The sequence below is a fragment of the Hippoglossus hippoglossus genome, chromosome 10 (genome assembly GCF_009819705.1).
Source record: "Hippoglossus hippoglossus isolate fHipHip1 chromosome 10, fHipHip1.pri, whole genome shotgun sequence".
Classification (NCBI taxonomy): Eukaryota; Metazoa; Chordata; class Actinopteri; order Pleuronectiformes; family Pleuronectidae; genus Hippoglossus; species Hippoglossus hippoglossus.
The window spans coordinates 19767186-19793308 of NC_047160.1; the positions used below are offsets into that span (position 1 = coordinate 19767186).

General features: G+C 42.3%; 1 protein-coding gene and 1 long non-coding RNA gene across 3 annotated transcripts in view; one reads left to right on the forward strand and one right to left on the reverse strand.

Moving 5' to 3' along the window:
- The window catches only part of glra4a (glycine receptor, alpha 4a), a 41497-nt gene extending 16032 nt beyond the window's left edge, over positions 1 to 25465 (forward strand). The window contains exons 2-10 of one of the 2 annotated variants that reach the window (XM_034598208.1): positions 7906 to 8036; positions 9334 to 9401; positions 10366 to 10589; positions 11944 to 12026; positions 15449 to 15586; positions 16383 to 16597; positions 18823 to 18972; positions 21272 to 21376; positions 24478 to 25465. In XM_034598208.1, coding sequence (XP_034454099.1) covers positions 7906 to 8036; positions 9334 to 9401; positions 10366 to 10589; positions 11944 to 12026; positions 15449 to 15586; positions 16383 to 16597; positions 18823 to 18972; positions 21272 to 21376; positions 24478 to 24792 — 1429 coding nt within the window. In that variant the 3' untranslated portion in view covers positions 24793 to 25465. The remainder of the gene's footprint in view (positions 1 to 7905; positions 8037 to 9333; positions 9402 to 10365; positions 10590 to 11943; positions 12027 to 15448; positions 15587 to 16382; positions 16598 to 18822; positions 18973 to 21271; positions 21377 to 24477) is intronic. The other variant, XM_034598209.1, reaches the window with a different exon arrangement.
- LOC117769349 lies at positions 20610 to 23397 on the reverse strand. Its single transcript, XR_004615196.1, has 3 exons — positions 22604 to 23397; positions 21255 to 21366; positions 20610 to 20920 (listed from the first exon to the last, which is right to left on the reverse strand). It is a non-coding gene; the product is annotated as an uncharacterized LOC117769349 (long non-coding RNA).
- Positions 25466 to 26123: the final 658 nt, after the last annotated feature.

A 26123-nucleotide genomic window follows, 5' to 3' on the forward strand; every position in this document is an offset into this window, starting at 1 on the left:
GATCTACTGCGGGTTAACATGGATTAATCTAAATCACTAAACCCAGGGTCTGCATTGAGCCGGCTAAATATACTTTAACAAGAAGTGCATCCTACAATTAGCATTGGCTCATGGCCGAGCTAATTATGCTTCACTACAAAACAAGAGATCAAAAGATAACACTGTGGAGAAAGATAATTCAGAAGTAGGAATGGAACTGAAAGCTGTTGTCCAGTAATTCTGGTACTAACGCATTGACTATGCAGCTGGAGAGTTCCTAGCAAATGCATTATTTACTGCTGTTTGAATAACAAACTACAGTATCCGACAGACGAGGGCCTTGTTGGTTTTGTCCATTTCATCAGATTTAGTGACAAAATCAACAATATGGGACACATTTGCCACATTTATCCATTATTTTAAAAAACATTAAAAAGGTAGCTCATCATCTGACTTAACTAAAGACAATATATAAGTATGTAATGGTGTGAGAAGGAACAGTCTTTTGCTTTTCAACCTTCCCTTGCATAATGAAGGATGGTTCTCCACAGATAGAGGTCATAAGAAAATAATGAACTGTCTGTGAAACTCACAAGTAATTTCAAATCCATCCATCTTCCATTTTATCTACATAGAATATGCATGTGTGCCCTGTAGGTTTATCCCATGATATCTTAAAACCCAGCGGAACAATTTCTAGAAATCTGCCTTGCAAATGGGACCTCTGTACTTTGAATGCTTAATCTGCACACGATTTCTCGTTTCAGGTCAGTCCTACTAAACTCCGGCTCACTGTTGACATACAGAAAGTTTGTGTTGTATGGAGCGCGTCAGTGTGCATCTTGTCACCAAGTTAAACCTTCTGGGTGCATCCGTTTTGGCTTCTGTGCTTATCTCAAGTTGTGGTCTCAGCCTCATCCTTGAGACCCAAATGTCAATGTCAGCCTCAACAAGAAGCTTTGAACTGTAGGAAACAGTCTGCATCTGTGTTTTCATACCTAGAGGTGTCAATGTGCAGGAGTGGCAGAGGTCATGCTGCTGAAGATGAATGTGCAAGGGTGAATAGCAGTGTGATCCGAATCCAATTCCTCAATGAGCCTATTGGTCAAATGGGGACAGCAGTAGCCATAGGCCGTCATATTCAGTAGTGTGAAGGGCTAATAGGACAAAAATGTTATTATATTACCATGAAGCACCTCGTCTTTGACATGAGTTCATGCAGTTCAATTTGAAAGTTGAGTTGATTGTCCGTAAGGTCGACTTCACAGTGAGAGCTCCTCTATGAGAGCAACACCTAAGGGTCAAGTGGATGTCAAGGGCAATTTGATAAGTGGGACATTAGAGCGACGCGTTTCAAACAGGCAGAGAGAGCAGTTTTGTGCTCTTTCCGATTATGCTAATGCCACTGACAAGTTAGTATGCTCATGCAACGATGTCTGATGGTGTAGCTGTCCCCCAGTGCTCCCTTGTTGGAACCCAGGGAACAGCCACACTGTGAAATGATGAGCTTTTCTGATCACCAGCTCCCTAATGGAAAAGCAATTAAAAGGAATATGTTTGCACTCCGTGGGCAGGTTCCCCATCCAATTACGAGTGATTTTGATCAGTTACTCCCAAATCTGAAAATGAAGAATAAGATAAGATAACAAAAAGGCTTCATATTGTGAAAACCAATCAGCCAGTTTTGTGTGTATCGTGTGCAGACATGCATTTAAAAATATATAGAGGATTGAGATTGCAAGAAAATAAGAGGACACAGTGAATTTTGAAAACAAATGTGGGCTTCTTGCAAACCTCGCTCTCTCCCTGGTCCATTTATGTCCTCATTCATTTGAGATTTATGTACTACATACAGTGTGACAGCTACAGCTTCTTTTCTGGCTGTGTAAGGTTACATGTCCCTCACATGAATCATGTACCATTTCTCCAGTTCTGTTGCTCCACATTGTTTGTAGATATAATGGAAGCCTGTAAATGACCAACCATTAAAATTGGTTTACAAGAGCCGTTTACCCACTTTGCGTCTTTATATCATGACTGAAACTGTAGACCTTATAAAGATGGATTAAGGACATCACTCCCTCCGGTTGCACAAAAATGAAATGAAATATCCCGCACATGGCTTTATAAGAACAACCTAATATGACAGAAACTAAATCTGACAAAAATGTGTTTGATGTGTACTCTGACATTTTGTTTTTTAGCCCATGTCCCATCTGCGAACATGGAAAAAGCTGGGTTTGTGACCTATACTGCAGCCAGCCACCGGAGGGTGATTGAGATGATTTGGGTAGAATACAGTACATGACAACTGCTAAAAATTTATATTTTTACAAAGCCAGAATTAAGGTGTGGAGGTGAGGATAGATGTGGAGGTCCCATCACTGCTGGCTGTGGTTCTTCAAGCATAGCCTCAATTTTTTTCACCATAGCCATATGCGCTTAATTTTCACCAATTAGTGTAGGAATATTCGGAAATGTACAAAAATTTTTTTTACTGAATGTTAAATAAAATGTGTCCAGCCTGATCAGGGCTCTGATCAGTTATTGAATATTATTGAATAGTTATTGAATATTAACAAAGCTTCTGTGGAAGGGACATTTTTTCTTGAGAAAAATTGGAAAACAGAACGAGGCAACCATGGCCGACCCTGGTCCATGCTTCCATGTTGCAAAAAATAACATGTTTTCTCGAACCGCTGGTCATGTGTACACATGCTTTTATTAAAATAAATGGCTGACTGAAATTTTTGTTCGAGGCCAGATGGGGTGGAACGGTAATCAACAACCGACTGGCTCCTCAGATTATTTGCACATACAGTGGTTTCCTGTGATTGATCTGCTGACAGCACGGTGCTGACAGGTTCGTCGTAACAGTGTTTCCCCCCCCCGTAGCAGTCGAGCCAACACTAGTTTGAGTTTACGTGAGCACAGGATGATGAATAACTGCCTCACAAACTCCATCCAGAATAGAAGTACTGGATGTTTAAATCTTAAATCACCGTCCATGCCAATATATGCAAAGGATCTGAAGATTAAAGCCTCGTTTTCAATCTCTTAGTTGTCTCCTCAGAGAGAAACGAGAATTCAAAGAGAGATAAAATGCTCATAAAAGCTCTAAAGGTGTTCAGTAACACTATCTGGCATAGGCTACTAAAATTTCAAAGATACTAAATCACTCCTGAGCAGCTGTTCAGGTGAGTTTAACTGTAGCACTTTTATAACCAACTCTCTCGTTGTAATACTTTAAAGTCTGTATACACAATTGTGTCTCGGCTTCGTCTGAACTTTAAACTTTTAAAAAAGCCAAATAAAACCCCTCGTTAAAAATAGTGTGACAGTCAAATGTTGCTCTGTAACGGACGGAAAGAGGGAGTCGTTGCGTATTCTCGACAGCAGTCTGGCACGAATGCTCAAATCAAAGGGATGTAGGGGGAAGGAAAAGGTCAGGCTCATTAAATGTCAGCAAAGAGCATCTTAATAATTGAATCCCACAGACAAAGAACCACGTAATTTAGCTTTGAAGGGTTCTGATGAGCCACTTGCAGATACTCTTGAAACGACAGATAATTTTAAGAAACTGCTTTACAGTGCATTAAATGCAAAATATGTATTGTTTGTCAATGGAGACATGCACATTTGAGGGAGTCTAGTTTTCTTACTGGCTGCACTGAATCTGAAACCTTGATCAAGAGTCACCCAGGTCACAAGTACGCACTTTGTCAGACAGATCTTTTGTCATGCTTGTAAACAGGTTGTTTCTTCTTCCGACCTTTCCACACAGTAGAAAAGTGTCCAATTAGAAATGCATGAAGGCTGATGGAGAGGGAAACATCTACTCCCACATCTGAGGGTGAGAAGTTCAACACATCAGAGTGTAAAGTGCTTATAATTTAAATAAAAATGCTGAACCTCTAATATCCATAACCCAAAGTGTATCAGCTAATTATTGCCAATTTTCCCCTCAACTTTTTGAACAGGATTACAATTACTGTGGCCAAATCATCCTCAAGAAGGCTTTGCAGATACCAGAGTGCTCACATATAAAGAAAAAATGTGTAAGAGTGCAGTTAATGGAAATCAATGAACTTATGTCGTGTCAACACTATTGTGGATATATTCTTTAAACGGATATTTTCCCTTACATTTAAAAAAAAACCTCTTTGTCCACACGACCTTCGTTTTAAGAAATATCTCCGTCCAGACAGGGACACAAAAACAACAGGCAATCACTCAAAGAAGCATGCCCTGCCAGTAGGTGGCGATGAAGTCTACATTAACAATCCATTAAATACAAGAAAAGGAAGCAGTGTTCCAAGTAATATTGGGCGTGGCAGATGAATTATGGTAATGTGGTGCGATGATGCTACATTTAGCCACAAACATGTTATTAGACCTGGCAGTGCTAACCAAACATTGAGGTGTAAGAAGTAAGATGTGATGTCCGTTTCCCAAACGCTCTGTTGTACATGTACACATGGACACATTCTGAAAATCTGCACTTTGGAAGTCTGCAGTATAAACTCTAAATGTGTCCGAAGTGGAAATGTTCTTTAATACAGTTCCAGTCCATATCTGATCTTTTACTATCGATGCATTCCCAGCATAGTGTCAAGAAACAGCATAGAAATAGACCTTTTAAACGTGACGGATCTCATTGTTTCTTGCGTGTTCATCATCATCAACAAGCCGAGATGACTCACACACTTCTCCACAGATCCGGGCTATATTTCACTAGAATATGCTGGGGAAGTGTGTGTTGGTTTATAGTTTTGACTTCAGAGCGCTGACTCACTCAAGTACAGTATCAGGGTGATATGGGAAAGTCACAGACTAGACTCGATACGTTGAAATAAAAGATGTCGTGAGATGTGAGCCATGTCAATAACCATGTTCGCGACTCATTCCGAAACAAAGCGTTTACTGTCAGGATCGTTTCTCTGAATGTTCGTGACCTTGGTTTGTGAAACAACCGCAACCCAAGAGAGAGTGTTTGTTATCAATGACTGGAAGGATACAACCTGACAGTCTGACCATCAATCAATTTCTCTGTGTACCTATGTGTGTTAGAGAGAGAGAGAGACATTAAAGGGTCTCCAGTATCATCAGCAACACACGCGAGTGGACCTCAGCCAGGGGCAGTGTGGAGTGGAGTCAGGGGGCCAGTGAGAGTTGAGCTTTATAATGTAAGAAAGACTGAGACATGTGCACAGCTCCACTGGGAGAATCCGACTGAAAGTGCTGGATGGGGTATTATTTTTAGCCTCTGTAACTGCCGGGCTCCAGGGAGGGAAACTGTTGAATGGTTAGCGGAGAAGTTCCGTACGTTACCATGACAACTGTCTGTATGTTAACATTGTAGATGTCACGTTACATGAATTTTTCGCGGTTCGCCATCTGCCCACATGTGTATGCGGCAAGCTAAACACACTTCTAAGAAAAAAGGTTGACAACAGGAGCTCAGCTGTCCCCATCACAAATACAGCGCAATAAATAGTTTTCTATTACTAGAATAGAACTCATTAGAGCCCATATCTCCACCAAGGCCCAACACGACCCCTTTAAATTCAATCAAGCCGCACACACACATCAATTCCCTAAATATGCCTGGTACTTTTCATCAAGATCCATTGATTATTCCCTGGGAAACCAGTGACAATGTCAAAAAACACAAACATCGCCCCCTGATCTGGATCCATACTTAAATTTTCATCAATGTGTGTGTGGAAATCTGTTCTGTAGTTTTCGCATAATCCTGCTAATTACTAGCCAAACAAACAAATGCAGATGAGGTAATTAAGTCTGAAAACAAACACAACAGTTGTGAAACCAGTTTGGTAAACACATTGGACTCTAGATGCCACATAAGCACATAACTAGACTTTAATGTGACTTACCAGTAGGTGAGCAGGTAGACGGTCAGGAAGGCCGAGGTATCCAAACAAAACAAATCCAAAAGGTGAGGTAGAAAACCAAAACTTAATCAAAAAGTTACAGGGGAAATAAACTCTGGGAAATGCTGGAACATTGAATCATTGAAGAAACTGATGAGACAAACTGAACAAAGGGAAACACACAAAGTGAACAGGACAGGTGATCCACAGGGGAGGGAAACCAGACAAAGACAGGAAGTGAGAGAGACACATAAGGAAGTGTTTCAAAATAAAACAGGAAATAGTATCACTGTATCATATTGAGTAAAAGAACTCAACGTATCCAAATAAACAAAACCAAAGTCCAGAAACATACATCATGAGTCCAAAAAGTCCTCTTTAAAGACCTAAACACAAAAAGTGTTGAAGGCAGTAAAATATGAAACAGAGAAAGATGAAAAAAATGCCTCAATCTGTCACTGTTATTGCAACAAAAAAAAAACATTGAATGCTTAATTAAAACTGGATTGATATATACAGATGGTTCATTTACATTCAGACACTGTAGCACAACACTGTCAGTTGATAACATTGAGGAAGCGACAGCCTGTTTCCCTCTGAAGGCTGGGAAGGATTTACGAATCACAGGTGAACAAGGACACTTCAGAATGAAGGATCGGCAGTAAACAGTTTGTGTGGAGAACAAAGAAAGAACCACCAAAATGTAAATAGTTTAAAAAGTTACACTGATTATACTTGTATTCATATTGTTCACCATAGCTGCCTATTACTGTTTATATAACATACTTTATATGCATACGTTTATTTCAATATCTCCTTGTACATAATGCTCAAATACAGTATACTTGTACACTGCACTTTCCTGAAGTCTCCACAAATAATATTCTGTACTAGGGTGTATATGTACATATTCTATTGATTTTTATTCAATTTCATTTTTTAAATTGTTATTATATTGCCTATTTTATTCTTCTATATACTTCATGTTCTCTTGTCTATTTTGACTATCTGCTACTGTCACATATGAATTTCCCCAGTGTGGTATCAATGAAGATTATCTTATCTTATCTTATCTTATCTTATCTTATCTTACCACTAACTACTAGCCAGATTTTGTTGTCGTCGACATTATTACAAATCTTTTAGGTTCAGCTCAGCTTCACTCTCTTATTCCCAAAGACGTCCTCAGCAAATTCCCTGATCCTGTCGCCCCTGACAACACAGTTTATGTGACTCTAACTACAGCTAAGAGGGCGTAAGATCGGTGGATCAGCGAGCAGCTTCGTACGCGCCCATGAGAACAGAGGGCATCAGCAGAGCTGTGCCTCGGAGGAAGTTGAACCCGCCACAGTTTCAGATCATGACAGATCGTGAACTGTTAACAATCGCATCAAAGGATGTGGTGCAATCAGCTGTGCTACAGCGGGGTGGGGGGGTCCAGTGAGAAATCAAAATCGTCTTCTTCTTCTTCTTCTTCTTCTGTCTCCGTCTCTCTGTACTTGCTCTCCGGCCTGTTGGTTATTCCTGTCAGCGGCTGCCGGAGCCTCGCTGGAGCTTGTATCAACTTCCCTCTCTCCCCGGTGTGACATTCATAGCATTACAATTGAGCCATCAATCTGTCCAGCCTTACCCCTGCTAAGCCACGAGCTGCAGGAAGCACAGGAGAGGGACGAGTTTACCTCTGTTTCTGTTTTGCTTCGCTCTCGTCGAGGCCTTACAAGCGTAATAAGTCTCCGACATGATGTGAAATAGATACGATTTTAGTTGCCGGCTGAGGCGAGCCGCTCAGACGTCATTTTTCACCCCCATTTCTCCTTCCACCGCTGGGTATTTTTCTGTTGATGACTGACTTGCTGATGGCTGCTGGCTTCTCGTTCTCATTATTTTTTTTTTGCTCCCCACCACCCACACTGCTACACTCTCATACATATACACAGTCCTCCTCTGCTATTTCTCAAATCTTCTCTCTTTTTCTCTCCGTTTGTGTTTGTTCTCCCTCTCCCCTCCCCCCCCTCACCCTGGGTAATGTAAGACTGAGCTCCTGTAAGGAGGAGATAAAGCCCCCCGGCAGGGCAGGACCGCAGCTGTCGCCTTCTGACTTCCTGGACAAGCTCATGGGGAAGACGTCAGGATATGACGCCCGCATCAGACCCTACTTCAAAGGTACGGCATCAGACCATCACAGTAGCCCTCAAGAAAATCCAGCGGAAAGAACGTGCACTTGAAAAAAACACACAAAACAAGAGAGCAGTGGATCTGTGCTGTGAAAGCTAAACAGCCGGCCGCTCTCATGTGAAACGTGTCCAACGTTGATCTGACAGAAACTATATTCTGACGTCTCCAGCCTTTCCCTCCATATATATATTCCGTCAGCTTGTCCTCGTTTTCACCCGACATGGTTTCAAGCAACACAGTTGGTTCAACGTTTAACAAAGCCTGTACAGTGACAGCCAGCCATCCCCTCGCTCTGATATTAGCTCAATTTAGAGACAGGCAGTACAAGTCTCTGAGGAATTAACTTATTGTTCAATTGTTTTGACAATTATGTTTTAAAGTGGAAGTAATTGCTGCCAGGATTGTGTTCACTGGCCATGTTGTTTTTGCTCCACATGGAAGTGACAGGGAGATGATCGGGGTTGATGCTGCACAGGACTTTTAACACCAGCTTTGTTTTAAGGAGGGTTTTTGCAAAACCACTGACATTTACGACATTTTCAGACACCAGCTCTGGAAAATGTTTGGAAAATTGGGTCAGGACATTTTCTGGAGTTTGCCTTTCACATACTGTATGGAAAACGCAGCAGAAGAGTATCCAGGTCAGACGTGTTTAAAACAACAAGAAAATGTTCGGAACATTTCCACTGCAGAAATCCCTTGATTAGCTTCTATCAGCTCCTGTTCACAATATGTGCAGGAATGAAAACCTAAAAGAAATGCTGCAATTCAAGAGGAAGTTCTGGAATCATACACAATATCTTGTTTTCTATGATTTCTCTGTGGGTTTATGGATGTTTGAGTGTGATGAATATCAAAGTTAATATCCTTGTGTAAATCATACATTATTTGCAAATAAAAACAAGAAACAGAATTCAGTGTGTTTACTTTTGCACAGTAGTGGCATATAAACATAATTTGGGGACACTGTTGCAGTGATGATTCTCTCAGACACTGTGCCAATTTTTTTCTGACAATTTTAAGCTGTAATTAAACTTGCAGGAGACGGGTAAAAAAAAAACAGACTTTCTCCTGTGCAGCCTGTTAAAAACAGCCGAACTGGAGCTGGTATGAGTTGCACTGCAGCAACATTTGGAAAGTAACAGAGGAAGTGCGTTAAATTTTAAGAAGCCTCAGGAGATACATATTATAATTGGTAAGTTTAATGCAGACAGCAGTGTGATGCTTAATCCCATTTCAAGTGAAAGATGTGAAATCCAGTCAGTTTTATTTTTCTTCCCCTCAGGTCCACCTGTGAATGTCACCTGCAATATTTTCATCAACAGCTTTGGGTCCATCACAGAAACCACAATGGTAAGAAGACGTTCGGGATTTGTATGGAAACGCAAATGTATTTTCTTAAAAGCAACATTGGAATGACTTTGTTTCTGCATGATAATGAATTGATTATTGATTATGATGATTAGTTGTTTACCTATGTTGAAGCACTCCATCCTTTCTTTCCCACCAACGTTCTGCTAATCCACTCAGTGCCGAAGCCATTCCCCTCATTTCTGTGTTTCCTGGAGCAGAACAGTGCAACCTTCAGAGACCAGTGGGTCACTGACATGCTGATAATGAACTGTCCACTCTGCAATTAAAATGAAAAATTGAGAAAATGAATGTAAAGGCGGGAGGGAGAGGGCAGGGGGGGGGGGGGGAATGGCTGCCCTCGAGTTTGCACTTGCTGCGTAATAACTGCTGGGTCAGCACGTTGCTGCAGCGGACTGTTTGAGGTTGTCCAGGAGGAGAAGGGGCCGGACATCCGGTCAGGTTAGTCCAGAGAATGACAACGCTAATGATGTCATTGAACGCACCGGCGAGTCAGGCCTTTCTATTTCGATAAATGAAGTGAAGGAGCAAGAAAAGCAACAATCTACGACGCCTAAAGACGAATTATGAATTAATTGCACAGATTAGATTCTAATTCAATTACTCATGTGGGCTGGCTGCAGGCAGGAGGGACTGTGCTCAGTGCTCGGTCTGTGCTCTGTTGCCGAACCTCCGTTCATCAGCAGCCTGTGACCACAGTTGAGCACAATGGAAACATCATAGTCGGTTTTCTGGTAATGGAGGATTATATTCTGAAATAAAAAATACATTCATGTAGCTGCAATGTAAGTAATACTTTATCTAAATACTGTGATTATAGTTCTTCTATTCCCAGTTCTTCTATTCCCAGAAACGTCTCAAATCTCTACCACAAAATGATCCACTTCTGAGCTCTCCATCTCACCACCGATGTATTTTCCATTAACTACGTCGGGTTCTTCCACAGGACTACAGGCTCAACGTATTTCTACGGCAGAAATGGAATGACCCTCGTCTGGCCTACAGCGAATACCCGGACGACTCCCTCGATCTGGATCCATCCATGTTGGACTCTATCTGGAAGCCCGATTTATTCTTTGCAAACGAGAAAGGAGCCAATTTCCACGAGGTCACCACTGATAACAAGCTGCTGCGGATTTTTCAAGATGGCAGCGTCCTGTACAGCATCAGGTAACTACAGATCATTTTTTTACCAAATAGATCGGACCACACTGATTCCTGGAATTACCAGTCGGAGAACAACATCAGAAGCTTATCGAGGGCTGCGTTTTTTTAAAAGATGAATCTTGCTGCAGGAGAGCTGCTTTGCCACATTCAGAATTTTTTGCTTTATGGTCCGAGGCTACTGCTCCGGCATCCACACCATGAACACTTTTTTAATTAATTCATTCAATCATTCATTTTACATTCATAAAACGTGTCTAACATGGATATTAATTTGTATCTCTGTGCAGATTGCCTTGATATTAATGCCTTAAATACTATTTTAATATACTTTTAGATATTTCTACTATCATTAAATAGGTCTATAAAGAAAGACCACAACTGCAGGTATGGAAAAAAAGCATGGAAACGTAAACTTTTAAGGACATTACACTGGATAGTAAACTTGCAGATTGCTTGGGAGTAGACAGACCTAAATGTAAACAGAGGTACATGCAACCCAAGAATGTGCAAAAAGTTTGATGTCTCTGAATAAAATGCACATTTCAAAGAAGATAGTGTAACTCAGTGTTTCCTTTTTTCTTCTAAATTGGTCATTTAGGCTGTTGAAACACTTGGCCGCCCTCTTTCAGTTTGATTTCATAATTCGCTATATTCGCTCGGCAAGTGGCAACAACTTTGGGAAGAGGGAGAGACGCACAACACTCACGATAAGAGTTTTGCAAATACAAATAATCACCACCTCATTCCACTGATTTACTGCAGCGTCCTCAGTAATTACGGATCAAACATCTGTCTGTGATCTAAATGCACGACACAATCAGGCGACGTTAGGGAAAGTCAATCACCAGGCTGTTTGCAGTTTGTTCTTCAGGTGGTGAGAGAGATATTGTGTCATCACAACACAGTGGCAAACGGGGGCGCCTGTGTGTATACTGCAGGCGGCTGTTGTCTTGCCTCTGGGTGATGCATTACAGGAGGTAATTACACAGCTTTCCCACAGACACACTCCTGAATAGCTCTCCCTCTCTTCTCTCCGAGGACTTCTGAAGGCTTAATGCATCCACACCACAACCAATGAAACAAACAATGCCTGCGCCGATTACGCTGCAATTACTGCGGTGGAACGAGTAATCAAATTGAAGCGACTCCATACACTTTCTCCAATCTATTAAATCTGTGTCTATTTTTTCCTATTTATCTCATTTTATCCATCACACAGACTCATGTTTCATAATTAGCGAAGCAGCTTGGCAGTGATTTATTGACTTATTATTTGTCTTTTCCTTGAGCCCTTTTGTGCTTTTTCATCATTCCCGACTGCTCTTTGTCTCTCTTCCAATCTGTCCATCTGTCTCAGGCTGACTCTTATCCTGTCCTGCCCTATGGACTTGAAGAATTTCCCAATGGACATTCAGACCTGTACCATGCAGCTTGAAAGCTGTGAGTCTTTTCTTCTGCTTCCTTTTTCCTCTCACTTCCCCTCGTTTAATCTCTCCTCTTTTCCCTCTTTTCTATCTTTCACCTCAAAAGACACAAACAGTATCCTATCAAAAGTCTCATTATACAGTCCTTATCTAAAATGGTTCCCTTGTGTGTTCTAATTACATCCTAATTATGTTTTAATGATATTTAGAATGTGGTTATATGTCAATGATATTTAGAATGTGACTGTTACCATCAGGCCATTATGTCAATGTATTGTGTTTTGGGGGGGGGGGGGGGGCACAACCGAGCATTCGCTGAGCCCCTACACCAAACAGCAATTGTCCAATGGTTGCTTAGTAACCATACCGAGGCATGGCAGCTTCATGGTGAAGTGGGCTTGTGGGTTAGGTTCAGTGATAGTCTGTATATATCGACTGTGCATTGTAGATTATTTTCTACATTTTTGTTTTGTTTTCTGAAGCAGCAGCCATTGCTCCTTTGCTAAAAGCCATAATTAAAACTTTGGCTGTCTTCCTCCTCCTCCTCCTCGTTATCATCTGCTCACAAATTTGTTGGCTCACACTACACATACACTTTCAAATGAAACCCTAAATGCTGACATCAATGGCCTCCATATTTACGTACGTATACAGTATGACATCTTTGTTATTATAGCAAATTGCCTCATTTCCGACACGTTGCTCTGTGTCCGTATGCGAGTCAACCAGAAGTGTATTCATTCCTATGACAACCTCTGGGATCTCCAATGAAGCAAATATACTTTATGATGAAAACAGTTGTATGACTTCTTTTATTTGCCTGAGCTACGAGAAACAAACATGAGCTACAGTAATAATTGATTCCTTTCAGGCCAACCTTCTCATGCACTTCCATCAGAGACACAAACTGTGCAGAACAGAGGCTTCAATGAGGAGTCTGCTTTTCTCAGCCACTGTCTGACATCGATTAGACATTGTTAGAGTTACGAAGAACTTCAAATAGTAAATCTACCTCTGTTATCTCTGTAAACTACGTATGTACTGTGCACGAAACAAAAAGTTTGACAACCGTGGAAACAGTAAGTAGAATCATCTGTTTCTTAAGTTGTACGAGATGAATTTGAAACTGTTTAAAAAATCTTATTACAGTGGTAAAACTTAGTGTCGGAACAATATTCTCCCTTTTCAGTCTTCCCTCGCCTTTAGCAGAGATACTATCTGCCCTCGTGAAACCAATTTCCAGGATATAAATAATGAAACTTTAATTTTGTGTTCCTTTTATTATATGTGACCCACCCCCTGTGCCTAGAGGTGACCTAATTTCCCAACACAGGGACAAAAGCATCTGTCTGGCAAGAGGGGGGGAAACGGAGAGAGTGCCCATACCACGAAGTCGCTGCACCTTTTCAGAGGCGTTTCTCACAAACAAATAAGTGGAGGGGAACGCTGATATCAAACCTGCATCCTTATCTGATTCAATAAGAACAAGAGGTATTGGTTTGTGTAGAACTAGTTACTCGCTCTTTGTACAGGAGGCAGTGTGATTTATTTCTGCAAATTAACACAGGGACAAAACAATTAAAAAAATCCAATAAACAGTGCAGCCAGCTCAAAAACAAAAAATATAAAAAGGTACTTTACCCTTTACTTTCCAGTAAACAGATGTGTGTGTGTGTATTGGGAGAAGTGTGTTGCATCACTATGCCATTAGAGGAGGCATGATCGTTTCTAATCAAACGCCTGATGAGGATACTTGGCCTTGCGTTGTCGAGTGCTGGAACGCCACCCAAGGGTGCGATCGCCTTTGCTAGAGCGCGATGTTAAGGAGACATTATTGGTTTAACTGCCACGACTGCAGCATATGGCAACTATCGTCTCTTCAACGCGAGGAAGATGAGGAGCATTATCTTTTGGGGTTTTGACAGTGCCAAGGCCAATCGTCTTTTCTGGAATTTTCACACCACGGGCTCATATAGACGTATAAATAGATTCTGCCTTATTCTGACACATCAAAGCTCAACATACAGTGTGCAGCTTATACCACTTGGCTTTGCCTTGAGCCATTAATGTCCAGCTACCTCGGAACCACTTTGTAACTCGCACTACAAGTGGAAAAGAGCAGGACGGCAAATCTGAAGCATAACCGTAGCTGCGTTAAGATGGAGGCCTTCACTAGGGCGAACTGCTTTTATACGTGAAAAAGAAGAAGGCATACGACGAACAGTCACTGATCGACCTCGCTCAGATATTCCAGACTTTCTGTTTCATGAATTCCGTTCGGATCGCACACTGAACACTGTGTCAATTATGTTCTGACACCTCTGAGCTGTTAGCTGGTAGAAGAAAAGGAACCATTTCATTGCATTTTAAAGCACGGCTATTCCATTTTGCTTGTCAAAGCGGGCCGCGTGAATGACAGTGAATTCTCCCCGTGAACGAGATAAGTATGTTTGAGTAGCGTTGTCTTTTCAGGCCCCTGGTACGGAATGTGGTATCACATCGTGAATAATTGATGTCTTTGTAACCCGGGCCCTAAAGGGTCCCAGCGGAGATCAGTATTATTCAGATGTGCGAGGAATTCTGTGTTGTTGTTGGATGTGGCATGAATTTTGAATATAAACAGGCAGGTGTGAGGAGTGGAAGATCATGCAAATCAATAGTGTTTGTGTTTCAAGGGAGAATGCAGACATAATCATTGACCTATCCTGTGTGGTCATCTCTAAATGTATCACTAATTATATATACACACTCACAAATATAACAGAAGACACGTTTTCCATTATATCAAAGAGGGGTATTGCAATTTTTATTTGTATTGCTGCGGCAACATGTCGTCCAGTGGCAAGATTACACACACTAATCAGCTTGTGTGGTTAAACACACACAGACACACACACACACTCACACACACATTACAGTATCTCCACTGGCCTCAGCTATGCTCCTCATGTCCCCCTTATTCCGTAACCTTCAGGCAACCATGACAACACGGCTGTAACTATGGTGTGTGACCTTTTCCTGTGACAAACGTGATGGGGAGTGGGTCGCTTGCTGGACAGATGGGCAGAGGGGGCATTACATCACCGCCGTCTTCCGAGTTTCAGGCCTCTCGCTTCCGGAGTCTCATTAGCGGAGGCTCCTGATGTTTATGAGGCACCGATTTTACTCCACAGTAACAAGATCCAAGGGAAAAGTGCAGTTAAGGAGGAGGAGGAGGGGGAGGATCACAGCAATAGTGATAATAAGGATGTGCATTTTTAACAGCCAGTGCAGCACATTACTTGAGTTGAGCAGTCTAAACAGCCTTTGTTGTTCCTGTGCTGAATACAAAACAACAGGAGATGTGTTGTATCCCATCACTGACACACATTTCTCACCATTCCTCCCATATTTTACATTTCTTCTCTCTCTTTATCCCCCTTTGTTGTCTTTTCACAGTCGGTTACACCATGAACGACCTGATCTTCGAGTGGCTGTCTGAGAACCCGGTTCAGGTGGCTGAAGATCTCACCCTCCCACAGTTTGTGCTGAAAGAGGAGAAGGATCTGGGCTACTGCACCAAATATTACAACACAGGTACCTCGGGAATTCCATATGAAGTGTTCAGAAACCTTCATGATTAAAATCCCTAATTGTAATTGGGTGCTTACGACTGATTTCTTCATCTGAATAGAATGTACAATGAAAAGGGAGTTAGACCAATGGTTAGATCCATTGCCTTCCACTCCGTGCTCATGTTGCAAAGGTATAGACCAGGTAGGGTAATCCAGCTCTTCCAGGGGGATCCCGAGGTGTTCCTGATGTGGTATGTGAACCCTCCAGAGAGTTCTGGGTCCAGGAGGCATCCTCAGTAGATGCCCGAACCACCTCGACCATCCACTTTTGACGTGGAGCAGTTTTTCTTCTCCAAGCTCCCTGGGGATGTCTGAACTCCTACTCACCCTCCCCGCTCTCTCTCTAAAGCTGCTACACGAGGGAGAAAACTCATTTCGACCTCTTATATTCGCATATTTTGTGTATATTGTATTTATAGAGTGCTTTTGTAGTCTTATCGACCACTACAAGCCCTTTATAGTTGCATCAACCATTCATACAGTGCTTCTATAGGCAAAACGTTTCTCTATCAGACAACATTCATACAGTTTTGGCACAACTGTCATGTGCAATTTAGGGTTTAATGTTTTGCCCACTTGACACTTCAGCATGTGTCCTGGGATCGAACCAACGACCTTGTGGTTCATGCTGGAAAACAATAGATAACGGGCATGGTTGAATTGGATCATCGTGGGGCAAACATCTTCAATATTTAATTTCAACGATGTAACCTTAAAACAACACAACAACTAGGCTGTCCTATGTCCCGTGTTTGCAGGTAAATTCACCTGCATTGAGGTGAAGTTCCACCTGGAACGTCAGATGGGCTACTACCTGATCCAGATGTACATCCCTTCCCTCCTCATCGTCATCCTCTCATGGGTCTCTTTCTGGATTAACATGGACGCTGCACCTGCCAGAGTTGGCCTGGGCATCACCACAGTGCTGACGATGACCACGCAGAGCTCGGGTTCAAGAGCCTCGCTGCCCAAGGTGAGTCCGGCCACTCTTGCTCGTACATAATGGAAAGCTGATTCTTTGCTGCAGGCAGACGAACTGATGAGCAACAACCCAGAGGTGCAGGGAATGAAATACCATCAGGGCTGCAAACTTTTACATGATTGTATTCGTTTTCATTTTGTTGGAGATTTACATAGTTGCAGTTTGAAAATGATATTGGTCCAGTTAATTGCGCAGATAAAGTGAAATTTCTGCTACTAAAATATTGATCGCAGAAACCAGCAAGTGCATTTTGCAATCGTAATCATACATAGATCCTCCTTACTATGAGAAACAAGTATATGTGGAAGAGCATTACATAAATCTGGCAGCTCAACATCGAGGTTAATAAAAAAATGAATTAAATGTAGCACGGCCTCAGTTTGAAACTTGTACACTGCTCTGACATTTTGCTTTGACATATCCACCAAAAAAACTATACACGGTTTGAAATACCTTCCTGTCGTATCTGATATTTCCTGATGCACTGAAGAGTCAAGACAAAAATGCTCACGTGCAAAAGCGATGTCCTCTGAAGTTGGGCAAAAGAGGCATTAGGAGGGAGTTTCAGGATGGGCACGAGCGTATTCAATCATGAAATGCTGACTTTGCGTGGAGGCAGGTCCTGATTCAGGACAAGGCTAGAGACTAATTAGGAAGAACACAGTACAACAGGAGGTGAGCTGAGGACACTGGACTCTGTTTGGAAGACATGCAGGACTCGTCTCCTGGGCAGAGGAGAGCACTCTGTACCTGAGGAGAAACAACGGACAGAGGGAACAGGGTAGAGACATACTCACCATCACAATCACGCATACTTGTTTCTGATTGGCTGGCAGGTGTCATATTAAAATGTGTTCTATAATACATTGATGAGGTGTAGTGTTCCTAAAACAAAACCTCACTGCACAAGGTATATTAAATTGTAGGTAACCATAGCAACAGTAGTTCCGCCTCATTCTAGGTTACTAGTTCTAGACTCTCACTGGAGCCTGGAGATTTTTGACTGCATTTTCAGCCTGAGGAGGACTTTGACAACATTTTAACCAGAAAACTTTTTCCAGCAACTCCCTGTTCACATTCACACACTTTTAAAACCTGGAAGCTGCCAAGTGCAATCACACACTGTGTAATGTTCATGTCTATAAAATGCAGAGCATTGCATTCATCAGAAAGTAGTGCACAGTGTCATGGACACTTTGCACACTCAGACGTATCCTGTTTTCCTGGAGTTTAAACCAAAGAGCTTCCAGTCACAAACCGGTCTCTGTGGTGTCCTTGGTGTGGACAAGAGTTAGCCCTTCTTGTTTGAAGGATCCCAGTGTTTAACAAGAGAAATAAAGGACATTTTCACATGCCATCGATTTATGTCCTATTACCATCACTAGTAAAAATCTCCATCCTAAAGTCATTTTGGTTTATAGTTCTATCCTAAAACCTAATTCCTTAGAAAATCTGTAGTTATGGTGCCAGCTTGAATGGCTCCTTTAGAAATCAAACAGTTTTTTGGTTATGCAGGTAATGAGTTATTACTTCAGGTAATGGAATAAAACTTCACATGATTTAACACAGGAATTAGTTTTTAACTTAAGTTTAGATCTCTGCCTACTGGAATGTCTGAAAGCAGCTTTTGAAAAAAGAAGGTTTTCTGGGTTTGACCACGGAAGGAAGAGAGAGATTCATTATTTGTGTGTTTGAAATGTTTGTATTACGATTGTTAGAAAGCTGAGTCGGTGGGTGTTATATGATATTTCAACACAGTAAAAATAGACAGAGATGTGTGACAGCTGCAGTATGAGACTAAGTGCTGATTAAAACATGGTTGAGGTGTTTAGCGTCCACAGGAGATAACACTTTGAACCCAGCTGACATCTCCTTTTGCATTATTCCTTCCCTCCTCGCTGTATATATCTGTAACACTCAGCCAACTGCTGCTCAATCGAGTGAAGTTTCTCCACTATGCGTGCCCAGGCTGCGTTGCTAATGTGTTGTGACACATCCTCTCTCATGACCGGCGCGGCCGGGGCTCTGCCCAAGTCTAAGCTGTGACCTGTCTCGTGGCTATGTGCCACATCCCACTGACTCATTACAATATGGCCACCCCAAAGATGTGTGTCATCACGTGCCAGAGCCGCGGGGACGAGAGGATTGTGAACAACCCCACAGATAATCCATCAGCGTCATTGATTGGCTGTTGATGTGAACTTGTCTGTTCCCAGGTTTCCTACGTGAAGGCCATCGACATTTGGATGGCGGTGTGCCTTCTGTTTGTGTTTGCTGCGCTGCTGGAGTACGCCGCCGTTAACTTTGTCTCAAGGCAACACAAGGAGTTCATCAGGCTGAGGAAAAGGCAGCGGCAGCAAAGGATAGTAAGTGTAAATCACACACACACACACACACACACACACACACACACACACACACACACACACACACACACACACACACACAATCCCAGGCCAAAGCATGCTCCAACAAGGAAAAACATGCACATAGACACTGAAAAAGTGGAGTAGATTCTAAAAAATAAGGGAAAGAAACACACACGTTCACACAAACACACACACACACACACACACACACACACACACACACACACACACACACACACACACACACACACACACACACCAGTCCTTGTCAGCCCCTATAACATTGACTTATGCCTCTTGTTATTGTGCGACGCTGTATATTCAGGAGCTGACAACATCAACACGCTACAGCTGGCTGTCATACTGTATTACATGAGCAAGATCTGCTCATTTCAGTTCAGCTTGTTTCCATGGTGAGCACTGACCTGTGAAGAGCCTTTGTGATCCTTAGCCCCCTTCACTGCATTTGACACAGAGAAACAGACCCCCCCCACCCGGCAATGGGATACCCCCAACCCTTGTTATACAGTGGAGCCACCCTGGTGGACACATTTCTATATTCTGACCTGTCCTGGGCAGCGTGAGAGACTCCAATTACTTTATGATCTGTCACCATAACAAACAAACAAGTGCTTATTTGATAAATACATTTTATAGATGTCCAATAAATATTTGTATATTTTAAGCTATTGTTAAGGCAATAGGTTAAAAGTTTGGAAAATACGCTGATTTGCCAGCAGCTGCTTAACTTACCTTAGCACATAGCAAAATGTCGTGTGTGTCCTGATCCAAAAGTAAAAATAAATCAACCCACGAGCACCTCCACACTTCACTAATTAACGTATTATATCTATATCAGTTTGTTTTACAAGGGGTTATAGTTACAGCTGCTTGCTCTTTTTTTATATCCATTGAGTTTAATTAGCATGCTATATATACATTTATATATGTATATCTATATATTCTTCTTGTGAGACATATGCAACAGAAAACTACATACTAAAATCCCGAATAACAAATATTAACATTTTGCATGGTAAGGTTTGTGGACTGTTAATGAATTAAAACTGAAAACCTGAATCCTTATTTTTTGGTGACGAAGAAGTTATCTTTGATTAATGACCCATGGTTATAAGGTCAATATTAATTAATATTAATAACTCCTTGAGGGTCATGGGTTTACATTTTCAAATAGACAGAAATTCTGTTATTATAATAAGTTCTCATTAAATTGTCTGTGGAGAAGGAAAACTGTCAAAGTGTCCATTGACTTTCTGTTGCAGGACTAAAAAGACAAAGCAAAATAATTCTGCAAGAGTCAAAACACCAGTCCAGGGAATTACCCACAGCCCAGAATTATTCTGATTTATGTATATTAATGGTCTATAAATCATTAATACATATTTTTTAATTAATGAAGCCATTAGTAAGCAAATTGAGTCTCATTACTACGTGGTTTCTTTGTTTCTGGCAACATTTACTCAATAACCAGTAGAATCCATCTTTAAAAGAAAACTATGGAGGCAAACAGTAAGTTGACAAAGTGAAAGCGTTTACCCAGAGGTGTGAGGCCCCTTTGAGAGCGAGGCCGAAACAGATGAGATGTCTTGAGAATCCAATTAAACTCCAGCAGATTTACCGGGCAGTCGGCCCTGCTGCATCGATACAGGAGGCAGAAAATGATGGTCTGTGGAGGAGAGGACTTCCCTCTGTCCACTGTCCATCAGCGGTACAATTACTCCCACTGAGGAGTGTCAGGTCGCAAACTATCCATCTGAGCGGTATTGACGCTTGACCCAGGGTGTTGTACTGGAGAGAGGGTGGGAGACCGATGTCCAAATCCCAGACTGACCAGGCTTAATCGATGCACTTATCCAGCCTTGCGATTGGCTCAGACACGTCAAACAGCTACTGTAACCACTGTATATCCACACAGGCTTCAAACCTGCAAAATAAATAAATAAGAAAATCTGTAATTCCATTTATAGTCGTTACAGAAATAGCTTGAATTGGCTCCTCTTTTTCTGTCTTTGTCTTCAAAGCCAGTTGTCTGAACTAACAGCTGCAGATAATGTCCAGTACTATCACGCTCACAGCGACTCTTTAATTAAACGCCTGCTTGAGTTTGTCATTTGGATTTGAAGTTTTGCATCTTTAATCACTTTATTTTTGGCATGACACAGGTAGGTATGTGTGTGTGTGTATTTCTCGTTTTTCCTACATCTTGTTTTTAGACAAAAAAGGAAAAGGAGCAATAACTATTATTTCCATTTATCTACCTTCCTTTCCGATGGAGGTGTCTTCCAGTCAGCCTGGGAGTGTTGAGTCGTTGCGGAAAGTGAGCGACCTCCCTGGTAACATCTCAACCCACAGGACTCAGCACTGCAACGCCTGTGCCAGGGTAAAAAAAAAACAACATTGACCTCCGTGTCAACCCTGACCTTCAGACCTCTATTTTTTTTGTCCGTGCCTCCAGCCTCCCAGAACTGATTGTATTATGCAACTGTCCTCACAACGCTTGAATTTATCCTGGCATCCCTCCCACAACCAGACCCACTTTATGCTGATCCCTGTGACCCTCTATCTGCCCTATTATACCAACATTAATAACTTGGAAATTTTGCCCTTTATTCTTCCCTCAATGTGTGACCTGTTTTTAAGGTTCATTTAAATTGACCATAAATTTCACCCTGCTCTTCTTCTCTCCTCGTTCTCAAATTCTCCTCGTCCCCTTCGTTTATTTCTGTTTTAAATCGTTGAATTGCCTAATTTAAGAATTAGTCCAACATGTGGGGACATTTTCTTGTGTGAAGCCAGCAGCCGGTAGCCGGTAGCTTAGCACTGGAAAGAGCAGGAAACAGCCAGACGTGTTATGTAAAAAGATGCACTCTTCACATGAGAAAAGCAAACTGCGTAAAGTGTCCAGAAAATTGTGTCCAGACTTTATCCAGAGTTCATGTCTGAAAACAGCTTAAATGTCAAATTCTGACAGAGCAAGCTAAGCTCTCTGTTTCCCCACGTTTCCAGTTTTTATGCTAAGCTGCCTGTAGCCTCAGAGCGAACAGATGGACAAGTGAGTGGTTTCGACGTTCTCGTCTTTTTCTCAGCAGGAAAGCAACCGTTCCTCCAAGTTATCGCAGTTTTTGCGAATCGTTTACACAGAGCGTCAGCGCTCGCTCACCGAAAACAAACGTTTCACACAGCACGGGGCGCAGTTTGTCACAGAGGGACAACGAGAGCAGGAGCGAGTCTCATCTGATCTTCTGCCCACAAATCACAAACGATGTGGTTGCTGCTGAGAGCACAGACTAAAGACGATGAGCACCTATTATCTTTGGAGAAACGCACCATTAGACTTTAGCACATGATGTACTGTATCGTTTAGGAAAGAGTAGGAGGGATAATTAAGCCGTGTGAGAAGAGTTACTACTCCCCTATCCCCCTGGTGTTGGATGTAATTTGTCATGGGGGCAACAGAGTTAGTACACATCGAGTTACTCATACCCACTTGTGAGGAGGAAGTTAAATAAATCAACGAGCAGCTTCAGCTAAAAAGTGAGGGTGCAAGTAAAAGGGCAGCCGGCAGGGATCAGACAGGGGGAGTTTTTGAAGGACTAAGTGAACGTACTGTGCGAGAGAAATGTAACAGCGAGAGAGAGGTGTGAAATACATCAGGCGACTGGCTCCCTTTCGACAGGAGCGAGTAGCGTCTCCCAGCCGAGGCCGTCCGGCGGCGTGGCGTCGCGCCGCCGGGGTCCGGGAGGGTCAGAGAAACACAGAGGCGGGGACGCAGGGATCAGAGCTCTCGGGGGCACCTCCCGCTGACTACTAATCATCCAATTTAGATCCCACATCTTCACTTTTGCCCGCTAAAGTGAATCTCTCACAGTGTCAGAGGGCTGTCAGAGTTAAGCTGCACGTCTATTAATATTCTCCTCAGAGGGCGGGAACAGTGCCTCACTGTAAGAGGAAGAAGAAAAAAAAACGAGTGCCCTTCCATTCATCAAAGCATCATGCCAAGTTTTTTCTTTTCTTTTCTCTTTTGGTGAGGTTGACTTTTTATTAATAGGCGTTTGGAAAAGTTTATCATTTCGCCACTTCAAAGGAGAGATGGAGGTTAATTTTTTGATTAACTTCCAGAATTATAATTGTTTTCCTCTTAATGAAGATGCCCTCTGATTCCCCTCTTTGGGATATTGAAACTTCAAAACACTTAACTGATTAACGAAAGTTTATCTGAGACTTGTGCCTGTTCCAGCCCCCTTCATGTGCTTCATATTACCATTACATGTGAGGTAAGCATCAGTTAAGCTGCTCTCAGACGTGCACTGAACTCTGGACGAGCTGAATGTGAGAACACAGATGTCAGAGTCCGTTGCTCTGGACATTTTCTTGAACCTTGCCTTCCAGCCTCCGAGTTAAATGTTCCGAAAACGGCCGAGTGAGCCCATGTGCGAATACAGCAGGAAAATGTCAGGAAACAAAAGGATGTCAACTTGAAAATAAAAAAAGACATTCGAAAAGTTTGAGAGGATAAGCGCCAATACTGACGTTGATCTACTGGAGACAAATATGACTTGATTTCCACAATGAAAATGTCATGTTCTGCCTCCTGCGTGCTCGGACCTGGGCGCCACCCCCGCTGAATGTTCCGAACATTTTCCTGTTGTCGTAAACGCTGACCCGGACAATCTCCTGCTGCTTTCTTCAGATGTAAAAGGCAAAATTCTGGAAAATGTCCAGACACAACTCTCCTGACACTTTCCGGAGTTCACGTCTGTAAACCCAAAAGGTTGAAGACTTACTTTTATTGTAGCTTATTTCCAAAATGCTCAAGACTCACAATCTGAAAATAACCGTGTAGCATCCACCCCCGATAAAAAATATGTTTTCCAAGTTATGACATTTTTTATAATTCGCCCCAAGATGGCAGCCATCTTTGCTTGAGGTACACAGTGTGAACCCAACTGTGTATTTCTTATCAAAAAGAAAGAGACTGATAAGAGACTCCGACTCTTATCAGTTATATTTGTGTGTTAGCTAAGTTATTATATAAATTACTACAAAAAATACTCGTATGTGGCTTGTGTTGCAAAAAAAACAAATATATGTAATTTTCCAGATACCAGGATTAAAAAATCGGTCGTAACAAGAGTCTGGTGTGTGTGATAGAAGCTGGAGGAGAAGCTGTAGGAAAGCACGTGTAATATAAAGCATCATTAAGTTTAGAAAAGCACCATATAAATACATCAGTCTATTTCCCATTGCATTAACATGATGGCTCACATGGTGAAACACCTGCTTTACATGTAATAACTGTTTAAAACCTCCTTTTCACTGCTGCTCCATGCTTGTTTTTCTGTGTGTGTCCTGGATCTGTTGCACTCTGCTGCCCTTCTACCCATTTGGGAATCAGCCAGCGAGAGGAGATGCTAAAAGCTGTAAGCTAATTCTTGTTGACAGCGAGCGGCCAACCTGTTTTCCCTTTGCTTGACTCCACAGGAGGACGAACTGATGAGGGAGAGCCGTGGCTTTTACTTCCGGGGTTACGGCCTGGGTCACTGCCTGCAGAACAAGGATGGTACCGCTGTGGAAGGGGCCAGCGTCTTCACCGCCACCCCCCCTCCTCCTCCTCCTCCTCCTCCTCCGGTCATCGCGTGCGATAGGGAGACGCTTCACAAGCGCTTCGTGGACCGGGCCAAGCGCATTGACACTATATCCAGAGCCGTGTTTCCCTTGAGCTTCCTCATATTCAACATCTTCTACTGGATCACCTACAAAGTGCTGCGACACGAGGACATCCACGCGAGTTTGTAAAAGCGCTCGCTGCCGACTCCAGATGCTACTTTTTCTTTTTCCTCAGAACCAGAACTGCCTGTCAGATCTACATCGCAATGAGGAAATGCGTTAAAGAGGCAGACGTGCCTCTTGAAACTGCTAGGTGCTCTGGTGCGTCTTCAGGATCTCAGACAAAGAGCGATTAAGGGGAAAGACGAGGTCGATCTACGTGAGTTCAGGCTGGTGTGGTGGTTTGTGGTATGCCGTCTCTGTCTCGGGTTTGGTTTGTTCCGGATTACAACACAGGTGGAAACGCTGGTGGTACTTGTGAATTCATGACGTTTGTTTGAGAGTTTGAGAGACGTCGGTGTAAGTCCTGGCTGAGTGAGATATACCGACTTGAATTTTGACACTACGCATCTCTGAATGAATGTTTTTGAAAACACACAAGAAAACCTTTTTTTTTTTACAAATATCAAATGGGTACAAAAAGGGTGTGGGGGGGGGGAGGAAAGGGGTCTTTGATATTCATGATTATTCAATAATAAGTGGTGATAATTCAGTTCAGCAACTTGTAACAAGAGATTATATATATATATATATAAAACTGTGTATAAAGTGTATATACACAAAGCTGTTCATTAAACCGCACAAAGCACAAATATGTATTTCCTTTTGTCTAAATTCGAATAAATTGTTATTCTGCCAGGAATCGATTTTTCTCCTCTTTAACTCGAAGATTGGGTTGATTGCTCTGACAAGACGATGCCTGCACAGAAAGTGAATAGAGAATCCAGTCGGCATCACACACAATTATTTTTCTATTTTGTAGTCCTAGAACTTATCCCAAGGGGGGGGGGCCTTAGAGCGAAGATGGAAATCAAATTACAATTGCAAACGCTGTAGATGTACAATAAGAAATCACATTTTTATTCTTAATCGAATGTGGAGAAAATGTGGATAAGTTTGTTGAGGAAGCTTCACGTACGTTACAGCTGCCGTCTCAGGAGCGGCTTTGAAGGTGTGTAAATGCAGGGGCTGCGATTGGAGGGGGGTGCGTTGCCAGCCAGGGAGGACGGAGAGTTTTTTTTAATGGAAAATCAGAGGGTTGTTTTATCAACTAATGAGTTTGAAAAGCGCGTGGTGTTCCACTGCTAATGACTATGAATTCAGGGAGGCAGCTGGAGCCTTCTGTCCTTTCGCCGGCAATCCTAATCAACTCCAATGTATTGTATGGTTCCCCAGTTAATGAAAAAGTGTGTGTGTGTGTGTGTGTGTGTGTGTGTGTGTGTGTGTGTGTGTGTGTGTGTGTGTGTGCTGCTTGGCTTTGTTTCTATTTTATCATTTCTCATTTGTTATACAGGTACATA